Source organism: Stegostoma tigrinum, chromosome 20, assembly GCF_030684315.1.
Source record: "Stegostoma tigrinum isolate sSteTig4 chromosome 20, sSteTig4.hap1, whole genome shotgun sequence".
In the NCBI taxonomy this organism is placed as follows: domain Eukaryota; kingdom Metazoa; phylum Chordata; class Chondrichthyes; order Orectolobiformes; family Stegostomatidae; genus Stegostoma; species Stegostoma tigrinum.
This window is the reverse complement of record NC_081373.1, coordinates 55,352,083-55,377,185: the sequence shown is the minus strand read 5'-3', so window position 1 is coordinate 55,377,185 and position 25,103 is coordinate 55,352,083. Positions and strand designations below refer to the sequence as shown.

General features: G+C 41.0%; 1 protein-coding gene across 2 annotated transcripts in view; it reads left to right on the top strand.

The window, feature by feature from the left end:
- herc4 (HECT and RLD domain containing E3 ubiquitin protein ligase 4) overlaps nucleotides 1-25,103 on the top strand; it is a 104,975-nt gene that overhangs the window by 33,890 nt on the left and 45,982 nt on the right. For both annotated transcript variants that reach the window (XR_009446986.1, XM_059653175.1), the window contains exons 10-12: nucleotides 9,225-9,349; nucleotides 22,645-22,704; nucleotides 24,954-25,065. Coding sequence is in view for 1 of the 2 variants with exons in the window: in XM_059653175.1 (XP_059509158.1) it covers nucleotides 9,225-9,349; nucleotides 22,645-22,704; nucleotides 24,954-25,065 (297 nt within the window). In the remaining variant the exon portion in view is untranslated. The remainder of the gene's footprint in view (nucleotides 1-9,224; nucleotides 9,350-22,644; nucleotides 22,705-24,953; nucleotides 25,066-25,103) is intronic.

The following is a 25,103-nucleotide window of genomic DNA, read 5'->3' as shown; positions in this document are numbered from 1 at the left end:
CTCTCTTTCTTTGCTCTCGCGCTCTCTTTCTTTGCTCTCGCGCTCTGCTCTCGCGCTCTGCTCTCGCGCTCTGCTCTCGCGCTCTGCTCTCGCGCTCTGCTCTCGCGCTCTGCTCTCGCGCTCTGCTCTCGCGCTCTCGCGCTCTCGCGCTCGCGCTCTCGCGCTCCCGCGCTCTGCTCTCGCGCTCCCGCGCTCTGCTCTCGCGCTCCCGCGCTCTGCTCTCGCGCTCCCGCGCTCTGCTCTCGCGCTCCCGCGCTCTGCTCTCGCGCTCCCGCTCTTTGCTCTCGCGCGCTGTCTCTGCGCACTCTGCTTGCACACTGTCTCCCTGTGCACGTGCGCGCTCTCTCTCCCTTTGTCCACTTCACTGTGCTCAATCTGAAGGCTGCACTTTTTATTCTTCACAACTCAACTAGCTGAAAAATTAATATTTGCTCACGTCAATCTGACCGGAATAGAAGATTTGTAAGAAGGATGTATAAATACAAACTACAGAAAGTTAGGAAAACTGGTAGGTCCGGGACATTTAGACCAAATAAGGTATGAATGCCAAGTGAGTTAGAAGTCTACGAGATGATTGTTTTTACATGTGTTCCTGAGGCCAGCAAAAGCTGATCTACAGATCGAGATGCATCAGAACACCTGGGAGTGGTCCTTTAACTATTCAGCACTTTTTGAATTATTGTTCCAGGTTACTGTGGAATAAGATTGTGTATTGGCACATATCTATGAGTACCTTTTGTGATTACTGGACATAGTACCGTGCTGTCTTAAAAGATAAAATTGCGTGGTCATCTTGCATAGATAACAGTGTGGAGCTGGAGGAGCACAGCAGGTCAGGCAGCATCAGAGGAGCAGGAAAATTGATGGTTTGGTCGGAACCCAAATTCAGAATTTTTTTTAACTGAATTATAGAATTTTACAGTGCAGAAAGAGGCTATTTGACCCATCAAGTCCATCCTGGCTGCAGAAAGAGCTTCCCGGCTAGTCCCAATTAACAACCCTGTCTCTGTAACACTAAATACATCACTTTAAAATATATTGGCAGCTCTCTTTTTGAAACCACCTATGGAATTCACCTCCATCATTCTCCCAAGCAGCATTTTCCAAATCCTGAGAACTCTCTGAATAAAGAAGTTTTTCCTCACCTCACTCCTTCCTGTCTCGCTGACAGCCTTGAAACAGTGACCCCCCAGATAGTGACAAACCAACAAATGCAAAAACAGTATCATCCTTTTACCCTGTCAAAATTGTTTATAATTTTGAATGCCTCACTATGGCCACTGCTTAATCTTCTCAATTCCAAAGAGAATAAGGCCAATTTTTCTAATCTTTCCTTGTACCTGAAATCCCTCATTGCTGGTATCATTCCAGAATCTCCTTTGCACTTTCTTCAGGGCTTTAACATTCTTCCTTAAACAACACACCCAGAATTGAATATAGTACTCCATACAATGTCTGACTGCTGATTTATAGTTTAGCTTCATTTCCTTCTCTTTATACTTAACACCACTGTTCATAAATCCAAGACTCCTATAAACTATCTTAACTGTTTTGACTTGGCCACCTTCGGAGAATCATGCACACTGCGGTGCCTACAGGAAGCCAAGAGAGTGATAGATACTAGCTTCAGGGAGGTAGTCACACCAGAGGTCCAGACAGATTGATGGGTGACTGCTGGGAGAGGCAGGAAGGTAGTGCAGGAGTCTCCTGTGGCTGATTCCCCCCCCTCCAACAAGAATACCATTTTGGATACTGTTGGAAGGTGGAGCCCCTAAGGGATTGTACAAGCAGCAGTCAGACCTGTGGCACCGTAACTGGTTCTGCTACAGCGTAGGGTGGGGTAAAGTCCAGATGACTGGTAGTGGTAGGTGATTCGATAGTCAGGGGCACAGATAGACGTTTCTTTGGCTGTCAATGAGACTTTAGGATGGTGTGCTGCCCCCCTGATGCCAGGGACTCTGAGCGGATACAGGACGTCCTGTAATGGGAGTGAAAACAGACTGAAGTCATTGTTCACATTGGCACAAATGACATAGGTAGAGGTCCTGCGAAGACAATTCAGGGACTTAGGTAGGGAGCTAAAAAGCAGGACTACCAGGGTAGTAATTTCAGAATTACTATCCACACCGCGAGTGAGTGAAGCTAGGAACAGAGAGAGAGTACCGTTGAACACGTAACTACAGAGTTGGTGTAGGAGGGAGGGCTTTAAATATATGGATCATTGGGATGGCATCTGGGGAAGATGGGACAAGAAGGATGGGTTGTATGTGAACTAGAGGAGCACCAGTATCCAGGTGGGGGGTTTGCTAGAGCTCATTGGGAGAGCTTAAACTAGTGCGACAAGGGTATTGGAACCAGAACAACAGACTAGTAGGTGCAGAAACAGGAGACAAAAGAGAGACCGAGGTATGCATAGCACAGAGTAAGAGCAGGCAGAGAGAAGTTGCGGGGCTCGGAGAGAGTGAAGATCTGGAGTGCATTTTCTTCATTGGAAAAAGTATAACAGGTAAGACAGATGAACTAAGAGCTTGGATTATTGCATGGAATTATTATGTTGTTACCATTACGGAGACATGGTTAGAGGAGGGACAGGACTGGCAGCTTAACATTTCAGGACAATGCTGTTTTAGATGGGACAGAAAGAAAAACAAAGCGGGTGAGGATTTGCATTTGCTAACGAGGGATCACATCACAGCTGTATTGAGGGAGGATACATTGGTGAGACCTTGCAGTGAGACATTATGGGTGGAGCTCAGGGAGAGGAAGGGAGAAATCACAATGTTGGGAGATTTCAGTGACTTCCCAACACCCTATTGGAGACAGAGGAGCAGGTATGTAGTCAGACACTCGAAAGGTTTGAAAAAAGCAGGGTAATTGTGGTGGGTGACTTCAACTTTCCTCTTATTGACAGAGACTCCCTTAGATCCAGGGGCTGGGATGGAGAGCAGTTTGTTAGATACGTCCAGGCGGACTCTTTGGGTCAATATGTTGACAATCCAACCAGAGAGGAGGCCATGTTAGACTTGGTACGAGGGAATAAACCAGGACAGGTGATCCATTGGTCTTAGTGACCATAACTCAGTAAGATTTTGAGTAGTCATAGACGACGACATGAGTGGCCCTTGGGTGAGGGTGCTTAGTTGGGCAAGGGCCAATTCAAATTAGATAGGAACTGGGGAATGTAGTGTTTTGATAGCAAGAACAGCAGAAGCTTCTGAAGGGTCCTGACTGAAAACGTTAACTTTTCTGCTCCACTGCTATCTGGCCTGCTGTTCTCCTTCAGCTGCACACTGTTGTAAATGTGGATTGGGAGCAGTTATTTGAGGGCAAATCTACAGTTGGCTTGTGGGAGGCTTTTAAAGACCAGTTGATGGACATGCATTTCCCTGCAAAACTGAAGGATAGGAATGGCAGGATTCAGGAGCCATGGATGACAAGGGAAATTGTAAGCTTAGTCTAAAGCAACCGTACGATCGGTCTAGGAGGGTACAAATTGTTGAAGCCATTGAGAAGTATAGACAACGTAGGAAGGAACTTAAGCGTGGAATTAGGAAGGCTAAAAGGGTTGAGGAGAATCCCAAGGCTTTTTATGCATATATTAGAAGAAAGAGGGTAGCAAGGGAAAGAGTAGCCCACTCAAGGACAAAGCAGGGAAGGTATACATGGAGCCACAGGAAGCGGCGGAGATTCTTAATGAGTGCTTTGTTTCGATATTCATCAAGGAGAAGAACGTGACCGATGTTGAGGTCAGGGATGAGTGTGTGAATACTCCAGAGAATGTCACCATATTAAAGGAGGAAGTTCTGGGTTTCCTAAATCGCGCTAAGGTAGTCAAGTCCCTAGGATCGGATGGGATCTTTCCAGGTTACAGTGAGAGGCAAGGGATGAAATAGTTGGGGCATTAGCAGATATCTTTCCATCCCCTTTGGCTGCAGGAAAAGTTCCACAGGACTGGAGATAGTGTTGTTCCTTTGTTTAAAAAAGGAAACAGGGATAATTCAGGAAATTGTAGGCCTGTGAGCCTGATGTCTGTGGTGGGGAAGCTCTTAGAGAAGATACTGAGGGACAGTATATATACACATTTGGAAGAAAATGGACTAGTTAGTGACAGGCAGATGGTTTTGCACGAGGAATGATTGAACCTGATCGAATTTTTTGAAGAGGTGTTAAAGATAATTGAAGGAAAAGCTGTGCATGTAGTTTATGTAGACTGTCTTGAGGCATTTGATAAAGCTCCACGTGGCAGATTGGTACAAAAACTAAAATCACATGGGATTTGGGGTGGGCTGGCTAAACAGGTACTAAACTGGCATGGTCGTAGAAGACAAAGGGTAACGGTGGAAGGGTGTTTTTCAGAATAGAGACGAGTAACTAGTGGTGTTCCGCAGGGATCAGTCTTAGGTCCTCTGTTTGTAGTGTATATCAGTGATCTGGAGGATAATGTGGGTGGTCTGGTTAGCAAATTTTCAGATGACATGAAGATTGGTGGACTTGCTGATAGTGCCAACGATTGTGAAAGGATACAACAGGGTTTGGATAGATTGACAACTTAGACACAGAAATGGCCAATGGAGTTTAATACAGACAAAAGCGAAGTGATGTATTTTGGAGGATTAAATTTAGATGTGAATTATACTGTAAATGGCAAAACCCTTAGGAACACTAACATTCAAAAGGATCTTGACATGCAAGTCCACAGTTCCTCAAAAGTGGCAACACAGGTGGCCAAGGTGTTCAAGATGGCATATGGCATGCTTGCCTTCATTGGCCGGGGCATAGAGTACAAGAGCTGGAAAAAACCTTGTTGCATCTATATAAAATTCATGTTAGGCCGCATTTGGAGTATTGTGTGCAGCTTTGGTTGCCACATTACTAGAAGGACGTGGAAGCTTTGGAGACGGTACAGAGAAGATTTACCAGAATGTTCCCAGGTCTTGAGGGTATTTGCTATGAGGAAAGGTTAAGAAGACTAGGAATGTTTTCACTAGAAAGATGGTGGATGAGAGACCTAAAAAGAGGTCTACAAAATTATTAGAAGCATGGATAAGTTGGATAATCGGATGTTTTTTCCTAGGATTGAAGTTTCAACTGTGAAGGGGCACAGCTTCAAGGTGAGAGGGGGAAAGTTTAAGGGAAAACAAGGTGTGGAGCTGGAGGAACACGGTAGGCCAGGCAGCATCAGAGGAACAGGAAAGCTGATGTTTCAGGTCAGGAACCTTCTTCAGAAAATGGAGATGTGTAAGAGAAGTTTTTCAAACAGAGAATGGTCGGCACCTGGAACACGCTGCCAAAAGAGTTGGTGCAAGCAAGCATGTTGGCACTGTTCAAGAGGTGTCTGTATGGTTACATGAATAGGGAGGGAATAAAGGGTATGGACCAAATAAGAGATAACATCGGCATTGGCAGTTCCTACTATCTCTGGACCGAATAAGGGCAGATTTGTTTTTTCAATTGTTTAGGGCATGATGATAAGCACAGGGTTGGAGGACTGAGGGCCTGTTCCTGTGCTGTACTACTTTTTTTTTGTGTTTACGATGTTTTGAACCCTGTGGTCCCCTCTGCTCCTGTACTCCCCACAAAGTTGTACCATTGAGCATGAATTGTCTGTGTTTCTTCCACCAAAATACATTACCTCTCAGTTCTGTGCAGTGACATTCATCTGCTAATTGTCTGCCTATTTGGCCAGCATAGTGTCAGTGTCCAGCTGAAGTCACTTAGCATCGTTCTCACAATTTATGATTCTCCCAAACTGAGTATATCTGCAAATTTAGAGATTTTTGTATTCAACACCCATCTCCAAATTATCTGTATAAATCAGAAATAGCAAAGGCCCCAACACCGATCCCTACTTACAACTTGTTTCCAATTTGAGAAATACCCATCTATACCTCGTTTCATTTCCTGTCTTTTAGCCAACTTTCTAATCCATGCTGCCCCAAAGACCCATCAATCCCAAACATTTCTAATTTGCTAAGCAACCTGCCACAAGGCACCATAGCAAATGTTTTTTGAAAATCCAGATATAAGGCATCCACAGTACTATCCTCATTCATTGCCTGTGTCACCTCATCAAAAAACTCAACCAAACTTGTCAGACATGACCTGACCTTGACAAGCCGTGTTGATGATCTGGCATTAACTTATTTTTCTTGAAGTGTTAGCCGTAACGTAGAGGAGCGCAATTAGGCAATTTGACCCAACAAGCCTGCTCCACCATACGGTCATAGTTGATATCTTCTCTACCCGATTCTCCTGCCTTCCCCCTGTAAACCATGATCTCCTTGCTGATTAAGAAGTTATCTGTTGCTGTCTTCAGTACACTCAATAACTTGGCTTCCACTGATAGTTTGGTACCTGTGACGACGGTCTCAACCAGGATCTTGGGTTCATGTTGCACTACGGGTGACCCCATTGCGCTGTACACAAATGTGCGCAAGCGCACGCATATATACACATACTTGCACACGCGACCTCTCTCGCTCTCTCAGATCCTCTGCCATACGTGCTTGCTCCCGCTTTCGCTCTCCCTCACACGTGCACATAAATCTATGGGTGAATTTGTATTTGCAGACACATTTATTTTGTTCATAAAGCACACAATTTATAGTCAGCTAATGTGGCATTTAATAAATTTCTATTTTAGAAATAAAACCAGTCTGACTCTAAAACGCAACACAAACAGGTTCTAAGCAAGGCCTCACGCCTAACATGCATTCTCTGACCTAAAATGTCACTTTTTTCATTGACAAAACCTTTAGTTCTCACAAGACAGTGACTTCAAAGGAATTTGGGGATTTACATGTACACATTAATCAATTGAAACCTTCTAAATAATTCAAGATTTAATAGTATCTTAGGTTTGTTAGTACATCCTCATTAGTGGTGTGACTCTTTGATCTTGTACTTATAAATTGTGTGTCTGATACTGTCCTTCTCACTAACGCCTGAACGAGGAGTAAGGCTCAGCAAGCTTGTGTTTTCAAATGAGCCAGTTTGGACTATAACCTGGTGTCATGTGATTTCTGATGTTTTCATAATTTTTCTCTTATCTTCTGTGCCTGGAGTTGGAATTCTGATTCTTTCCATACTCTCTACCCTATTACTTGTTCTGGAAACTGCCATAACCTCCACTAAACTGCCCTTGCTTTTAACTTTTTCCGTTAATATCCAAATCACCTCCTCCCACCCCCAACTTTAATCTAGTTCACTTGTGCCAATTAGCTCATGGCTCAGGTGCTAATCCAAAGAGGTTTTTTTTGTTTCATCTTTCTAATTTAGCCCCTAGCTGCTCATATTCCGTCCTCAGAACTCTTTTGGTCTTTCTACCTATATTGTTGGTACCCATGTGGACCAGGACATCTGGATTATTCCACCTCCACTCCAAGTTCCTCTACAGCTTAGATTCAATATCCTAAACCTGGACACCAGGCAGGCAACGCAGCCTTCAGGATTCCTGATTCTGACTACAAGAAACAAAGTCTGCTCCCGTGACTATACTGTCCCTGATTACAACTGCATTTCCGTTTTCTCCCCCTTCAACAACTCCTTGTACCACAGTGCTACAGTCAGTTTGCTCATCCTCCCTTCAGCCCCTGTTCTTATCCACAAAGGGAGCAAAAATCTCAGACCTGTTAGATAAGCTCAAGGACTGAGGCTCCTGCAGCAATATCTCCTGGATTCCTCTACCTGCCTCTCACTCTCCTGACCCTGACCACTGACTGAATTTGAGGTAGTTAATCCAGTGACTGTCTCCTGAAACAGTGTCCAGGAAGCTCTTCCCCTTCCCTGATGTGTTTGAAGCCCTGACTCCAGCTCATCAACTCTGAGCAGGAGTTCCTTAAGCAACCGGCACTTTCTACAGATGTGGTCACAATGGACCACAGTGGGGTCCACTAGCTCCCACATCAGGCAAGTACAGCACTTTGCCTGGCCTTGCATCTCTATTTTATTTACTTAGTTCTTAATTTGGTATTTAAAAATTTCCACTGCTTTTATTTAAGTTTGTAACCTGTAAATATTTCCCCTAATTACCTTCAATCTGAAAGCAATCTATAATAGAAAGTCAAATTAGAAGTTATTACCAACCAGTGAACTTATGGTTTATCCATGTTGTCTTTGTTTTGTGCTGGGCCTCCAATCCTGGGTTGCAGTTTATCCAGTAAAAAGAATTTACAAACTATCAACCAAAAAAGCAAGCAAAAATGAACTCTGTACCCTCGCTACCTCCAAATTCCCTGAACTATGTACTTATTCAGGCTGTGTCTCATTCTGGAAATGTGATCTCTTTCCTGACTCTGTAGCTTGTTGGAATTTTAGTTTATCCCATATCGTGGCTTCCTTCAGTTTTCCCACTATTGACTTCAAGCCAATATCTGTAGTTTCCTGGAGTACTCTTTACCTGTTACTTAAACAATGGTGTCAAATTTGCAATCCTGCAGTCCAGTTTTATTTCATTTATATTCTGAAGGAGGGTCACTGGACCAAAAACTTTAAGTCTCCTTTCTCTCCACAGCTGTTGGTGGAGCTGTTGAGTTTTTCCAGCAATTTCTGTTTCTGATTTTTTTATTCACTTTTGTTCGTGCATATATTCCTTCAAGAAGGGATACTTACATATTCATCTCAGTGACATTGGCATTTACATTGTGTTTCTCCATTGTTTCGATAAAACTAAAGTCACATATGGAACAGTATCTATAGCTTTGAGTGATTATTGGAAGAATTTAATGAGGTGCTGTACAGATTTACCAGGAATAAGTGATAAGCAGTCCACGTTCCAAAAATAAATTGTATCTGGGAGAAATAATTCCAAGTTGAGGCAACATAATCTGGAAAGCACAGAGCAAAAAGAATACAGCTGTGGGAGAATTTGAAACTTATTTTGAATTATTGGAATGTGGAATGCTTTGTAACAGAATTAATGTTAATCAATTATCCCATTGAAAAGGGTGCTATATAGTCACATAAGGAATATAATGCTGGAAGAAAGTAACAAAATAAGAGTAACAAAATAATAATGTCCTATGACAGAATTTAAAAAAAGAAATCTTTGAGACAAATTTAATACCGGTAAGAAGGCTTTCACAGCTTAAAAATTCTGTTCTGGTTCCAGAATTGTTGGATCTGTAGTTCATGAACAGCAGCTGTTATCAACCCCCCTGAACTATTTCTGAGATGCCCTGTCCATGCATATTTTTATACAGAATATTTTGCTTTTTCCTTTCAAGAATTCCATTCCACCAGATGACTTCAGATTACCCAATCCATCAAAACATATACTGACATTAAATGATGCAATTATCCAAAAGTGGATAAGTTATCCTCCTGGAAGGATTCCTTCAGAGGCCACAAAGTAAGTAATGGTTGTTCTGTTTCTTCAATAATAGACTTTTCTCAAATTCTTGTCAGCTCTATGCAGTACAAGTTGAATTTTCAATTGGGAAAGCTTTACCTAGTGCTCTTCGAGTTTTTGTGCTGTGAATTATAAGTTAGATTTTTGTAGAAATGCATTTGGTGACACGGTGGCTCAGTGGCTAGCACTGCTGACTCACAGCTCCAGGGACCCAGTTTCAATTCCAGCCTTGGGCAACTGTCTGAATGGAGTCTGCATGTTCTCCCTGTGTCTGTGTTGGTTTCCTCTGAGTGCTCTGCTTTCCTCCAGTAGTCCAAAGATGTGCAGGTCAGGTGGATAGGCCAGGCTAAATTGCCCATAGTGTTCAGGGATGTGCAGGCTAGGTGGATTGGCCCCAAGCAATTCAGGGTTATGCAGACAGAATTAGGTGTGGGTGGGCTACTTTTCAGAGAGTTAGTGAACTTGGAAATAGGCCATTTGGCCCACACAGTAGGGATTGTATGATTTCTGCAGTCCTCTGAAGGAATAATTTCTCCACAAAAGGTTGGAGTTGGTCAGGTTTGATCTTTGATCGTTTAGTTAGTGTTTACTGATCTCTGATATTTTACTATAAAGGTAATTGAGTTTTACTCTTCCCCATTGTTGATTATTCCATTGGATCTGTGTGTTTTAGCCTGTTTTAATATCTTCCTTCATAATGGACATCAGCTTGCTTCTAAATTTCTTCCTTCATAATGGGCATCAGCTTACTTCTAAATTTTAGGAGACAGTGTTGCTTGATTCAGTATTAGTTATTGCTTCCAGTTCACACCCCTCTTTAATATTCAGCCTTAAATACCATCCCTCTCCATAAGGATTTGCTTGCTCTGAATCTTTTAGCTATCTGCAAATTTCACCTCATTTTGCATTAAAATCAGTAATACAAATGGTGTTATGGTGAAAGAAGACATTTAGGGAAGACATCGTTAATGGCCTCCCAGGTGACTGCTTAAAACAAACATAATTTGATATGCAGCGACTTCTCATGCTGGTGAATTTCGTCTTCCTTAAGAACCTTAAGGATACTTATTTTTTTCCTGAGTGTCCTCTTCTGATTTAAGGTTTTCATGCCGTTGCATTTTGTATTTGTAACTTAACTTTATTTCAGGCCCTTGCATCTTTAGTCATACCCCTACTATGTATCATCATGTTCTTAACTTGATCCAACCAGTTCCTTCAATCTTTCTCCTCAAGATTTACAGAGCTTTATTTCTATGCCATTTAATTTAAAATACACATCAACAATAAGTTGCATTTATGTAAACATCTTTACCATGATGAGGTATTCCAGATTCTGCAATGAGTTAATAAATGAAGTTAGAACAAAATGAGGCAATATTCAGATAAATCAAACCAATTTTAAGGTGCATTGTAAAGGAAGTAAAGAGGAAGGATGGAATTTCACATCTAACCTTGACAATATTGATCTCTCTCCATATATTATCGGCAGCTGTAGCACTTTATCCTGAAATTTGTTCTGTTACCCTGATGCACTTTATAGTACAATCTGCCTGTAAGACAGCACTTTTTGGTATGCTTTGGTACACTTTACAGTAATAAATGAAATTAAGTATTGAAATATGTGTAATCAGGATGCTCAAGCCCAGAATTGGAGAAGCAAATGTATCTTGAGGGTTCTAGGGATGGTATAGGTTACTGTGACGATAAGGAAAGTTAAGACTGTGAAGGGATTTAAAACCAAGTGGAGGTTATTTTTAAATTTGGAGCATTTAACTGGAAGGTAATATAAGTAAGCAAACAAGCACAGGACTGATGCGTGAACGTAACTGAGTGTAATTTAGAATGCATGCAGTAGCGTTTCAGATGACCTCCACTTCAAAGGATTAGATGAGGGAAGCTGCAAGGGTATTTTTGGGATTGTCAAATCTAAAGTTCACAAAGGCAGAGTTAATGTTTTCTGCAATCTGTGCAGGGACAGGGATGGAATCAAGCAATGTTGCACTTTGTGCAAAGGGTATTAAGAATTTGCAACGCTCTTCTCAGACATCTATTAATACTGGTTCACTTGTGAGCACTTTTGGCAGAGGACTACGTGGCCATATAGTGCCCTGTTGTTTAGCTGTGTCTGATAGTGACTGTTGAGACTAATTGGCTGACGTCGCCATTCATGTTTGTGACCACTGAACTGAAAAAGTGATAATTGTGTCAGCCATCATCAGAACAGGGTGAAGAGACAGTATTAATTTGAATGGGGATTAGCGCATCAAAGTTAGAAGTAGGTTTCAATTAGTGGGGTGGCGGGGGGAATAAACCAACATTAAACAGACATCAATATTTTTAAGTGGTACAGGATATTCCATTTTAGACAAACGCAATCAATTTTTCCCTGGTTTCATGCTGTTGTAATAATGAAATAATGAGCACATATCTAAATGTGTGAAGCATTAAAACCAATCTGTCGCTCAGTGTCAAGATGTCCTTAAAGTACACTGCATCTTGGAAGTAAATCATAGCCACCTGGATGTGACTAGAAAAGTTGATGAGGGTCGAGCTGTGGATGTGGTGTATATGGACTTCAGTAAGGCATTTGATAAGGTTCCCCATGGTAGGCTCAATCAGAAGGTCAGGAGGAATGGGATACAGGGGAACTTAGCTGTCTGGATACAGAATTGGCTGGCCAACAGAAGGCAGCGAGTGGTAGTAGAAGGAAAATATTCTGCCTGGAAGTCAGTGGTGAGTGGTGTTCCAGAGGGGTCTGTCCTTGGGCCTCTACTCTTTGTAATTTTTATTAGTGACTTGGATGAGGCGATTGAAGGATGGGTCAGCAAGTTTGCAGACGACACAAAGGTTGGAGGTGTCATTGACAGTATAGAGGGCTGTTGTAGGCTGCAGCGGGACATTGACAGGATGCAGAGATGGGCTGAGAGGTGGCAGATGGAGTTCAACCTGGATAAATGCGAGGTGATGCATTTTGGAAGGTCGAATTTGAAAGCCGAGTACAGGATTAAGGATAGGATTCTTGGCAGTGTGGAGGAACAGAGGGATCTTGGTGTGCAGATACATAGGTCCCTTAAAATGACCACCCAAGTAGACAGGGTTGTTAAGAAAGCATATGGTGGTTTGGCTTTCATTAACAGGGGGATTGAGTTTAAGAGTCGTGAGATCTTGTTGCAGCTCTATAAAACTTTGGTTAGACCGCACTTGGAATACTGCGTCCAGTTCTGGGCGCCCTATTATAGGAAAGATGTGGATGCTTTGGAGAAGGTTCAGAGGAGGTTTACCAGGATGCTGCTTAGACTGGAGGGCTTATCTTATGAAGAGAGGTTGACTGAGCTCGAACATTTTTCATTGGAGAAAAGGAGGAGGAGAGGGGACCTAATTGAGGTATACAAGATAATGAGAGGCATAGATAGAGTTGATAGCCAGAGACTATTTCCCAGGGCAGAAATGGCTAACACGAGGGGTCATAGTTTTAAGCTGGTTGGAGGAAAGTATAGAGGGGATGTCAGAGGCGGGTTCTTTACACAGAGAGTTGTGAGAGCATGGAATGCATTGCCAGCAGCAGTTGTGGAAGCAAGGTCATGGGGGTCATTTAAGAGACTACTGGACATGTATATGGTCACAGAAATTTGAGGGTGCATACATGAGGATAAATGGTCGGCACAACATCGTGGGCTGAAGGGCCTGTTCTGTGCTATACTGTTCTATGTTCTATGATGCATAATGGTTATTTGGGAATGTGTGTAAAGTGCTGAAATTTAGAAAAAGTTTTTAAAACTTCAAGCTCTCAAGTGCTGATTTTATGATTGATTAAGAGACAGCAGCAGAAGGGACATCAAACGATGATTTACTTATTTCATTCTGGAGTGATATGGCTGGATTACAGAAATTTAAATGAAGAGTGATAGAAAGAGGAGGCTCTGGATGTGAGTTTGCTCGCTGAGCTGGAAGGTTAGTTTTCAGACGTTTCGTCACCATTCTAGGTAACATCAGTGAGCCTCTGATGAAGCGCTGGTGTTATGTCCCGCTTTCTATTTATCTGTTTAGGTTTCCTTGGGCTGGTGATGTCATTTCCTGCATTGGTGATGTCATTTCCTGTTCTTTTTCTCAGGATGGTAGATTGGCTTGATGGAGTTCTGATTGGAATGCAATGCCTCTAGGAATTCTTGTGCATGTCTCTGCTTGGCTTGTCCTAGGATGGATGTGTTGTCCCGATCAAAGTAGTGTCCCTCCTCATCTGTATGTAAGGATACTAGTGATAGTGGGTCATGTTGTTTTGTGGCTAGTTGATGTTCATGTATCCTGGTGGCTAGCTTTCTGCCTGTTTGTCCAATGCAGTGTTTGTCACAGTTCTTGCAAGGTATTTTGTAGATGACGTTCGTTTTGCTTGTTGTCTGTATAGGGTTTTTTAAGTTCATTAGCTGCTGTTTTAGTGTTTTGGTGGGTTTGTGGGCTACCCTGATGCCAAGAGGTCCGAGTAGTCTGGCAGTCATTTCCGAAATGTCTTTGATGTAGGGGAGAGTGGTTATGGTTTCTGGGCCCGTTTTGTCTGTTTCTTTTGGTTTGTTGCTGAGAAATCGGTGGACTGTGTTCATTGGGTACCCGTTCTTTTTGAATACGCTGTACAGGTGATTTTCTTATGCTCTTCATAGTTCCTCTGTGCTGCAGTATGTGGTGGCTCGTTGGAATAATGTTCTAATGCAGCTTCGTTTGTGGGTATTGGGATGGTTGCTCCTGTAGTTCAGTATTTGGTCCGTGTGTGTTGTTTTCCTGTAGACGCTGGTTTGAAGTTCATTAGCTGTTTTTTAAACCAGTCAGCCCAATAGTGATTGCATAAAATCCACTTGGTTTTCTTGGTGCTCTTTGGGGAGGGAGGTCTGCCATCCTTGCCCAGTCTGGCCTGTGCATGGTTCCAGACTCCGCTAAAGTTTAGATGACTGTTTGCTGCCCCTCTGAAATGGCCTGGAGAGATAATTAGAAATAGGCAAAAAAAAATTGATCTTGTCAGTGACATCTGCATACCAAAACAGAATTAAAAATTGACAGTCCTGATTTTTAGTCAGAGTTGTACAAGACATTGGTAAAGCCACATCTGGAATACTACATGCAGTTCTGAACGCCCTGCTATTGGAAGGATGTTATTAAATTAGAAAGGGTACAAAAAGGATTTATAAGAATGGTACAGAGCCTAGAAGGTTTGAGTTATGAGGAGAGGCTGGGACGACTTATCCTTGGAACGTAGGAGGCTGAGGAAGTGACCTTATAGAGACTTATAAAATCACAGGCGCATAGCTAAGGAGAATAGCCAAGATCATTTTCCCCAAGGTAGGAGAGTCTCAAACTGAAGGACAGAGGCAACCTTTTTGTGCAGAGGTTGGTGTGGAAATGGAACGAGTTGCCGGAGGAAGTGGTAGAGGTGGATACAATTACAACATTTAAAAGACACTTGGGCGGGTACATGGATAGGAAAGGTTTAGAGGGATATGTGGCAAAGGCAGTCAAATGGGAATACATCAGTTTTGATGGGAAACCTGATTGGTATGGACAAGTTGGGCCAAAGAGCCTGTTTCTATGCTGTATGATTCTATATGGATGCATTTTATTCAGACTTCCAGAGGCATTTGATAAGGTACCACGCCGAAGTCTATCGCAAAAAATTCCTGCTCATTGTGTAGGCGATAATGCAGCGGTATGATTGAAAATTGACTTCATAACAGAGAACAAACACATCGATCAGTACTGGGATTGCAACATTTTACAACTTATTTTAATGACTTGGATGAGGGGACTGAAGATTTCGTTATTAAATTTGCTGGTATACAAAGATGGGTAGAAAAGTTGTTAAAGGACATAGAACTTGAAAAAGAGCATGAAAAATATTTTCTAATCAACCTGTTCTGAAATGTTATTACACACCTCTGTGGAGCAGGTGGGATTTGAGAACCCAGGTCTCTTAGTTCAGAGATAGGGGACACTGCATCTGTACTACAAGAAACTTCAAATGAAAGGATATGGACACATGGATGCAGTGTTTGGCTAGGCGATAGATGAGGTTCAGTGCAGAGAAGCAAGAACTGGTGTATTTTGGTAGGAAGAACATTGAAAACAACATAAAATAAGGGGCAAAAACTGAAGTTTCTGGAAAAGCTTGGCACGTCTAGCAGCATCTGTGAAGAGAAATTGGAAGGAAGGGTCACCAGACTTAAAATTTTAACTAAATAAAAAGTTCTGAGGGAGGGTCACCGGACCTGAAACATTGACTCTGTTTTCTCTTTCACAGATGCTGCCAGATGCTGCTGAGTTTTTCCAGCAACTTCTTGTTTCTGATTACGGCATCCGCAGTTCTTTCAGATTTTATAAAGTAAGGGATACAAGTTAAAAGAGGGTCCGGAAGCAGTGGGATTGTATGATTATGTGTAGAAAGGTCATTTGAAGGTGGCAGAACAGGTGAAGAGAGCAATTAATAAAGGATACAGTACTGATAGATTTATTGAAGTATTGTGTACACTTGTGGGCTTTGGGACCATGTTACAGGAAGGATATGGAAGAGTACAGAAGCAGTTTACAGGAATGATTCCAAGGATGGGCTTCAGTTATTAGGGGGGATTGAAGGAGGCAGGACTGTTCTGTTTGGAGAAAAGAAGGTTTAAGAGGACATCTGATAATGCTGGGTGGACAGGAGGAAACTGTTCCTATCTATAAGAGGAATAAAAATGAGATAGTTAAGAACTGCTGATGCTGGAGTCTGAGATAACAAGGTGTCGAGCTGGAGGAATATAGCAGGTCAGGTAGCATCAGAGGAGCAGGAAAAGCTAATGTTTCAGGTTGGGACCTTTCAGAAAATGGCTTGTAAAGGGAACAAATATGATGTGAGAAAAGTGATAATGGGAACTGCAGATGCTGGAGAATCCAAGATAACAAAGTGTGGAGCTGGATGAACACAGCAGGCCAAGCAGCATCTCAGGAGCACAAAAGCTGATGTTTCGGGCCTAGACCCTTCATCAGAGATCATCTTCTCTGATGAAGGGTCGAGGCCCGAAATGTCAGCTTTTGTGCTCCTGAGATGCTGCTTGGCCTGCTGTGTTCATTCAGCTCCACACTTTGTTATCTATATGTGAGAAAAGTTTTTTTTTCCACACTGTGACTAGTTAAGGTATAGAATACACTGCCCCAAAGTGTGGTGTGGGAAGGTTCAATTCATACATTCAAGAGGATGTTGGGCAATTATTTGGATAGAAATAATTCCCAGTAGTATGGGATGAAGCAGGAGATTAACGCTAGGGTAATGATGCTCATTTGAAGAGCTGGTGCAGACACAATGGGTCAAATGCCTTTTTGATTTTATGATGAGGCTATGAAGGGTTATAGATTGCATAAGTGAGAGGGCAAATATCTGGCAAATGGTGTAAAATGTGGGAACATGTGAAATTGCCCATTTTTGCAGGACAAATGGAAAGGGCAGGGGTGGTGGGACCACTATATTTCTAAGGGAGAGCTAGTTTTTCTTGTTAATTTAACCTATTTTTCAAATTACCCTGTTTAGAACTGTTGTTACACACCTTTGGAGCAGATGGGACTTGAACCTGGGCCTCCCAGTCCAGGTGTAGGGACATTACCACAGTGGCATAGGAGAGTCCCAGGTCGATTTACTTTTTAAAAAAAGTATATATTTTAACCTGTTTTTCCAATCAACTTGTTAAGGGATGTTATTTCATAACTCTGATGCAAATGGGACATAAACCCACTCTCTCAGTTCAGGGATAGGGACATACCACTGTGCTAGAAGAGGACTCCCAGGTCGATTCTTACATTTTTTTTAGCCTATTTTTCTCATCAACCTATTCAGAGATGTTGTTCCACACCTCTGGAGCAGGTGGGAATTCAACTTGGGCCTTCTGCTCTAAGGTTAAGAACACTCCCACTGCACCATAGCACGGCCTCCAGTAAATTCTTATTAGACAGAGGAATCAGTGGTATCAACTGTAGATCAGAATGTGGAATTTGAAATGTGTACAAATCAATCATGATCTTATGGAATGGTGGAGAACACAAGGGGCCAAATAGCATCTTTCTGCTTCTAACTTGTATGTTTGTAGATACTTCCAGTTTCCTCTGCAATTAAAGCTCTGGAGTAAATGTACTTGCAAAGATGGAATTGGCCAGATACCCATGACCTCAACTTGCATGTGCGCATGCAGAAAGATGGTTAAAAATCAGTTTCAGAACCTTCTTAATTGCAGGTGAAACTGAATTTTGCTGAAAAACTGCAACTCTTTAAATTACCCAACTGGTATGTTTGAAGTCACCAGAAAGAATTTTAAAAATGTACTTTGATCTAGAAACATAAATTGTTCTTGGCCAGATGAGTAAGTAACAATGTAATGGAGACAGGACTTGATAAAAATCACTTTAGAATCAACGTGTGAAAAGCAGATTAGAGAGGTATCAACTTAGTCCTGTGGTACTATTCAATACAGAAGCCCAGCCTCCATTTTAAAATGGCCAGAAATTTAAGAAAAATTCCACTGCTCTCCAGCATTGGCATGGCAAAGGAATAATCATTGGCAGTTTAAACTAACTGTTAACTTAGGCGTCCACTATTTAAACCAGGAACTTAAAACCGTGAAAGAGAGGTAATACAGGAAATCAAAGGCTAAGGATGGCAGCAGATGACTAAACATAGAGTTGCCCGGCCCAGAAGCCTGTCCACAATTGGTCCAAATGGGCTGTACTCTTGATGATAGATGGTAATGTAGTGGTAATGCTGATAACCCAAAGGTCCAAACTAATGTGTTTGGGAAATAGATTTCACTCCCACCATAGCAATTGGTGGAATTTAAATTACATTAATATTCAACAGTGGTAACCAGAAGCTATCTCGATTGTCCATAAGGAGCCATCTGGTTCACTAATACCCTTTAGAAAATTAAGTCTGGCATCCTATCTGGCCTACCTGTGATTGAGTCATCATTTTACTCTAAAGTTGCCCAGTAGGCCACTCGGCCCAAGGGAAATTGGGGATGGGCAAGAAATATTTGTCCACCTCCCATGACAGAAAGAATGAATAAATAAATGCTGTGTTTATGCTGCATTCCAGCATTTACCCAAGTCAATATTTGGCCTCATCAGCATAACTTCCTTTTCCTTTATTTATCTAGCTAACGTTAGGTTAAATTGTTAATCCACTTGGATTATGCTTGTTTAGCCTGTGCTTCATTTTGCTGATGCTGTTTATTGATCCTGCATGTTCAGCATTACATCTTCTAAGATGTTTTTGACCGTTAGAGTCATACCACGTGGCAACAGACTCTCTGGCCCAACCTGTCCTAAGTTTCCTAAACTGAGCCAGTCCTGTTTGCCTGCATTTGGCTCATTTCCTTATAATCCTCTAGTATCCATGTAACTGTCTAAATATCTTTTAAATGTTGTACTTGCCTCTACCACTTCCTCTGGCAGCTCATTCCATATACGCACCAACACTCTGTGTGGAAAAAGTTGCCACTCCGGTTCCTTTTTAAGTTTTTTCCCCTGCTCACCTTAAACCTATACCGCTTAGTTTTGGACTCCCCTAACCTGGAGAAAGGACAATGGCCATTCACTTTATCTGTGCCTTTCGTGATATTATAAACCTCTATAAAGTCACCTCTCAGCTTCCTACACTCTGGGCGCTAGATATTCTAGCCGATTCAGACCTTCTACAGAAGAACTTTTGAACGATGTCTACATTATCGTTTTCTGAAATGCCTCCTCTCTTTCACTTGATGTAGATCTTTTTAAAGTTGTACCATTGAACCCAGTTCTTTAAATTCTAAATGTTAAATTGCATTAAAGTTGGTCATTGCTATCTTACTTGGAAAGTTACCATTACAAAGTCAAGATCTGTAGTTCCTTTTGTTCATTCAACTGTGAAGTTTCCCAGCTGAAACTCTAGACGACTTAATGTTTTCAAGTTCCTTATTAAAGATTATAGCTAAAGATATTTTCACATACTTTCACTTTTCAGAATCGATATTTGGTTGATATTTTCACTTACAGACAATGTTGCAGACACCACTATTACTGTTCCTGGATAGATCCTGTCCCACCTGCAGGATAGACCCAGCAGAGGTGGCAGCACAGTGATATAAAGTCAGGAGACAATTGTTCTTGGAGCTCTCAACACTGACTCTGGGCACAATTAAATCTCATGTTATCAGGTCAGACAAGGCCATGGAAACCTTGTGCTGATTGCCATGTACTGTCCTCCCTTGGCTGATGAATCAGTGCTTCTCCACATTGGACAGCTCTTGGAGGAAGCATGGAGGGTGGCAAGGCCACAGTGTACAGGAGATGGGGGATTTCAAAGACAAGGGTTTCTTGACAGCAGAAGTACTGATTGAACTAGTTGAGTCCTTAGGGACATTGCTGCTATAGAGCATTAGAACATAGAACATTACAGCACAGTACAGGCCCTTTGGCCCTCGATGTTGTGCCGACCTGTCATACCGATCTGAAGCTCATATAACTTGCACTTTTCCATGTACGTCCATATGCCTATCCAATGACAACTTAAATGTACCTAAAGTTGGCGAATCTACTACCGTTGCAGGCAAAGCATTCCATTCCCTTACTACTCTCTGAGTAAAGAAACTACCTCTGACATCTGTCCTATATCTTCCACCCCTCAATTTAAAGCTATGTCCCTTCGTGCTCGCCGTCACCATCCTAGGAAAAAGGCTCTCCCTATCCACCCTATCTAACCCTCTGATTATTTTATATGTTTCAATTAAGTCACCTCTCAACCTTCTTCTCTCTAATGAAAACAGCCTCAAGTCCCTCAGCCTTTCCTCATAAGTCCTTCCCTCCATACCAGGCAACATCCTAGTAAAATCTCCTCTGCACCCTTTCCAAAGCTTCCACATCCTCCTTATAATGCGTTGACCAGAACTGTACGCAATACTCCAAGTGCGGCCACACCAGAGTTTTGTACGGCTGCAGCATAACCTCTTGGTTCCAGAACTAGACTGATTCTGTGACAGGTGGTGAAGGAACTGTCAAGAACAAAAAACATGCTTAATCTCATCCTCACCAGTCTGCCTCCTGCACATTTATCCATTCATGACTGTATCAGTAAGAGGATCTATTGCCCAGAGTTGTGGAGACAAGATCTGTCTTCGCTTTGATAAATTCACATTCACTTAAATTGTGTCGTGTGGCACTAAATAAGATAGACTTTGTACAGATCTAGCAACTGAAGACTGGATATCCATGTGGCACTGGCCTGTCAGTTGCAGCAGATTCATACCGCAATACTTCATGGTTGAGCGTATCCCCCCAATCTACTATTGCCATCAAACTAGGGCCTTCTTTGCTTTCTTCTGTATACTTTAATTCTCTGTACATTTGCCTGTTGTATCCAATGTCTTCCTTTGGGGTCAGTATCTTATAGACAAACAGAATGAAATGACTTTGTACTCAGCAGAGACAGAATTGATCTTGATGAGTGACTGTTCTTCAGAAACTTTTCTTCCCAAATTGTGTAACGTTGCGGGTCATGGTCGCTTTCAAAACCGAGAACTTAACATTATTTTGTATTAAGATACTGACCATTTCCAGATCTGTTGCTTTTAGTTCTTTATAGGAAGTTATTCTTGTGTTCATAGCTCTAGATACCAAACCTTGACTGGATTTTTAGGAGAAATGTTGTCATCCTGCAGAGTAGGTTTAAATTGCGGACTGTTGAAATATAGTCACTTGTGAAAATGTTGTTAGTAAATATGATTAATTTGCATTCAGCAAATTCCCACAAATGACATTAAAACAAATGACCTCTAAATCTAGCGATTTCATTTGGCAGTTGAGAGATGACTATTAGCTGGTTCAGCAAAAGAACTACTTTCTGCTGTTCAAACATGGCATAGCATATGGAATGTTGGTTTAATGTGTTACCTGAGATTAAAAATGGATGGTAAGTTTGAAAGGTTTTTAAATAAAAGTCTGTATAGCGGTTTGTCCTGTTCGGGGTTACTATATCGTGAGCTTCCTTCATTATTGTGGACCCCTTTCCTAGTTCTTTAAGCATATCTTATTATTCTGGTGGTGCAATGGGTCAATGCTGATGTTATTTCAAATATTGAAATGATAGGACTTAGAGAAAATTTGGTCCTATTCTTTAGAATGCTCGTTCCTTTGATCTTTATTTAGTTTTGTGACTTGAATCAAAGTTGTTAACCCTACTCCTTTTGACCTTTCAAGTTATTGGGTTTTTTTTCCTGGTCTAGTAATCAATTATCATGTATGTAAGGGTAAAGATGCCATAGTTGCCAGATCATGGGCTGCTCTCTCATTGGAAAGAGAGATAACCGGTGGTGATTCAAGCTAAGAGCCACCGTATCTCAGGCCAAGGGAGAGGTTGAGAAGTACAATCCTTCATGCTAACCTTAGCCAGTGCGGTAATTGAACCCTCGCTTCTGGAATTGCAAAACAGATTTCCAGCCAACCGACTCTCATCTCGTAGTTATGACAAATTACAAGGCAGTCATATAGCTCAGTACTTCAGTCTAGTATAACATTGATTCCAAGTTTGATTTAACTCCAATTGATGAGAGGAGTACTTTTCTTCACTGAAAGTTAACATTGGATTTTCTGAGCTTAGGATATCAATATTTTACTGAAGGGAGACAGTTGGTATACATCAAAAGTCATTACAAGACATTTTCCTGGTATTTCCTAATTCATCAGACAAAAATGAAGACTAATTTTGCTCATACAGTAACTAACGAGAGCAATTTTAAAACGATTTGGTAGGAAACCAACATAGCGTTCATACTTCTATACTGTTTGTGGTCCATTTTGACAACACTTCTTAAAAACAAAAGTTTAAAAGTATGCTTAAAAGATCACCTCCAAAATTCTCGACCACATTAGTCCTTACTGAATTGCAGAAAGACTAATTCTTCATTCCACTGTGCAGTCGTACTTGCTGTAGAGCCTATCAAGATATTGATCTTTTTTGTTCTAATTGTTGAAGGTCCTGCGCGCTTATACTCTGAGGTTGAGGCATGTTTCCTTCAGCATACCTGTGAAAAGCCAGAGTGACAGATCAAAAGAGAATGAAAGTTACTTTGTCTACAAAAAGAAAATGTTTGACATTCTTTGAAATGTTCTGTAGTAATTTACCCTGCAGAGGATGTGCAACATACTACTAAATATAGAGACTAAAGTTGAAATAGAAAAAAAAGTATCAAAGATAGTTATGAGTAAATCAGAACGCTTGTGAATTCACTTGATCAATGTGATTTCTATTTTTTTCATAGTGAAATTGATACAGTGTTCTCGTCAGCTGGTTGCTTAAATGGAAGCTTTCTTGCCTTGAGGTATAGTATAAAATTTAGACATTTTCACGATTGCAAATTAAATAATAATTCTTCAATATTTTAGAGCATTAAAAAGCATAATAGGCAACGCATCATGTTCGTTTGTTGAATGATTTAGCAAAAGCGTTTTGCATCAACGACAGTTTTCCAAAATCATAAAAATTGTCTTTGTTACTTAACTTTATATGGGTTAGCAATTGTGAAGTTTGTTTGAGCACAAGTTTATTAAGGAATCTGAAATAATGGGAACCTCCTTTCAATATGATTGGTCCTAGAGATTAGTCTCATCAAAATTGAACAAGGATGACATCTTAGTTCCAGTGCTGTGTCTTGTAGCATCTCAAACTGTAGAAATTTCATGTCGCCAGGAAGACCAACAGTCCCGGATGGTTTTAGACTTAGGACACTAGAACAAGACAGGTCTTTTTATCACAAAAGAATTAAATGGAACTTAAAAGATTTGATATTCAACGATAAACTAAGGTACTTAGCAAAAGTTAGAGTCTGAGAGAAATCCTTCACATTTCATGATATCCTGTGATCTCACCACGTACTGTATTTGGAACTTGTAGCATCTGAAAGTCAAGCTGTCCATCACTGTTGATTTGAACATTTCCTTCATGTAAACAAGAAGTTATTTTTTAATCTCATCAGTAAGTGGTCATAGGAATTCTTTTGGAATATTTTTCACTTATCTACGTATGGCTTAGAAGGGGTGGACGCTAGGAAGTTGTTTCCGTTAGGCGGGGAGACTAAGACCTGTGGCCACAGCCTTAAAATTAGAGTGGGTAAATTTAAAACTGAAATGAGATGACATTTCTTTAGCCAGAGAGTGGTGGGCTTGTGGAATTCATTGCCACAGCGTGCAGTGGAGGCCGGGACGTTGAATGCCTTCAAGGCAGAGATCAACAAATTCTTGATCTCACAAGGAATCAAGGGCTACGGGTAGAGTGCAGGGAAGTGGAGTTGAAATGCCCATCAGCCATGATTTAAATGGCAGAGTGGACTTGATGGGCCGGATGGCCTTATTTCCACCCCTGTGTCTTATGGCCTTAAGTTTATCATTTCTATTAGTGATTTAATATAGTGTTAGTGCATTAGCCACCACTCGTGTATCTTCAAGTGTTTTAATCTGTGACCTTCAGTACTCGTCTTGATGGTAGTTATTTTCAGTTACATTTTGAATATTTTAGAAATTTGAAAGTGATTTCAGTTTTGGACATCTGCAGCTTATTTAAATATCCCTGAGCACAGTTATTAGGATTCTTTCTGGATTTGGATAACTGTCAATCATATTTGAAACAGCTATCTGACATGCAAATACCAGTATCTATATACTTTTTAAAATCATTTTAGCTCTTGTCTCAACTTGCAGACACTGAACTTCCCCACAGCATGAACAAAATCAACATTCGGTTGTCAGTGTTGCTTACCCAACTCTCTCAAAAATATGAAGATGTAGTCTGTTACTGTATGCTCTATCACAGTCTCTGTTATTTACAAACTAATCAGCAATCGTTGAAATCAGAAAAAAGTTTGATTTTATTTTTCCCCTGCTCTTGCATCATTCTTTAGGTACCCCATAAAACATTACATCTTGTTCAGTAAGGTATATATTTGAATTGTGACGAGAATACTAAAATTCGATCAATAGAACTTGCCCTGTGGTTTTTTTTGCAGTTATGACTACTGTTTAATTGATTAATGTGCAGGTTTCTTGAGCTACATTGTGAGATTATTAATTTTGTGAATATTTTAACCTGTACTGCCTTCACAAGCAATCTTTAATTTGTTCTCTGGAAAACATCATGCACTTTGGTTTCCTATTACTGTGCCTGTGAAAATACTTTAATGTGATTGACTGTTTGGATAGTTGGATGACAGCAGTCCAATGAATTACACTTGACTCTAGCTGGTTTATTTATAATTATTGCCCGTTAAATTAATCTTTACAGAACAAAACAATCCAAACCGCATCCATTTTTAAATTCACTTTTTCTCTGCTTTTTATTTCATAAATGTTGCAAAATAGAATTGTTTATGGACAAATGTTTGGTCTAATTTTGGGTCAATCTCAGTATTTTGAGTGTTTCACGCATTAGGCTCATCAGAATAATAACGTAACTTTGTGGTCAACAGTGGGTTAAGAAACAATGTATTATGATTTCATGTGTGCTATCGTAGTTCTTTTAAGTATGTGTTATAACCTTCAACCATATCAAAACTAATTGATAGTATCTTTGTTTCAGTAATGATGATCATTATAAAACCAGTTCCAAATTCTCTGGGATTGATATGAATGCAGCTAGGCTTTTATTCCACAGACTCATACACTCTGACCATCCTCGGATTTTGCAGCAGGTATAGTTTGCAAAGTTGTCTCTCTTTACTAGAACTTT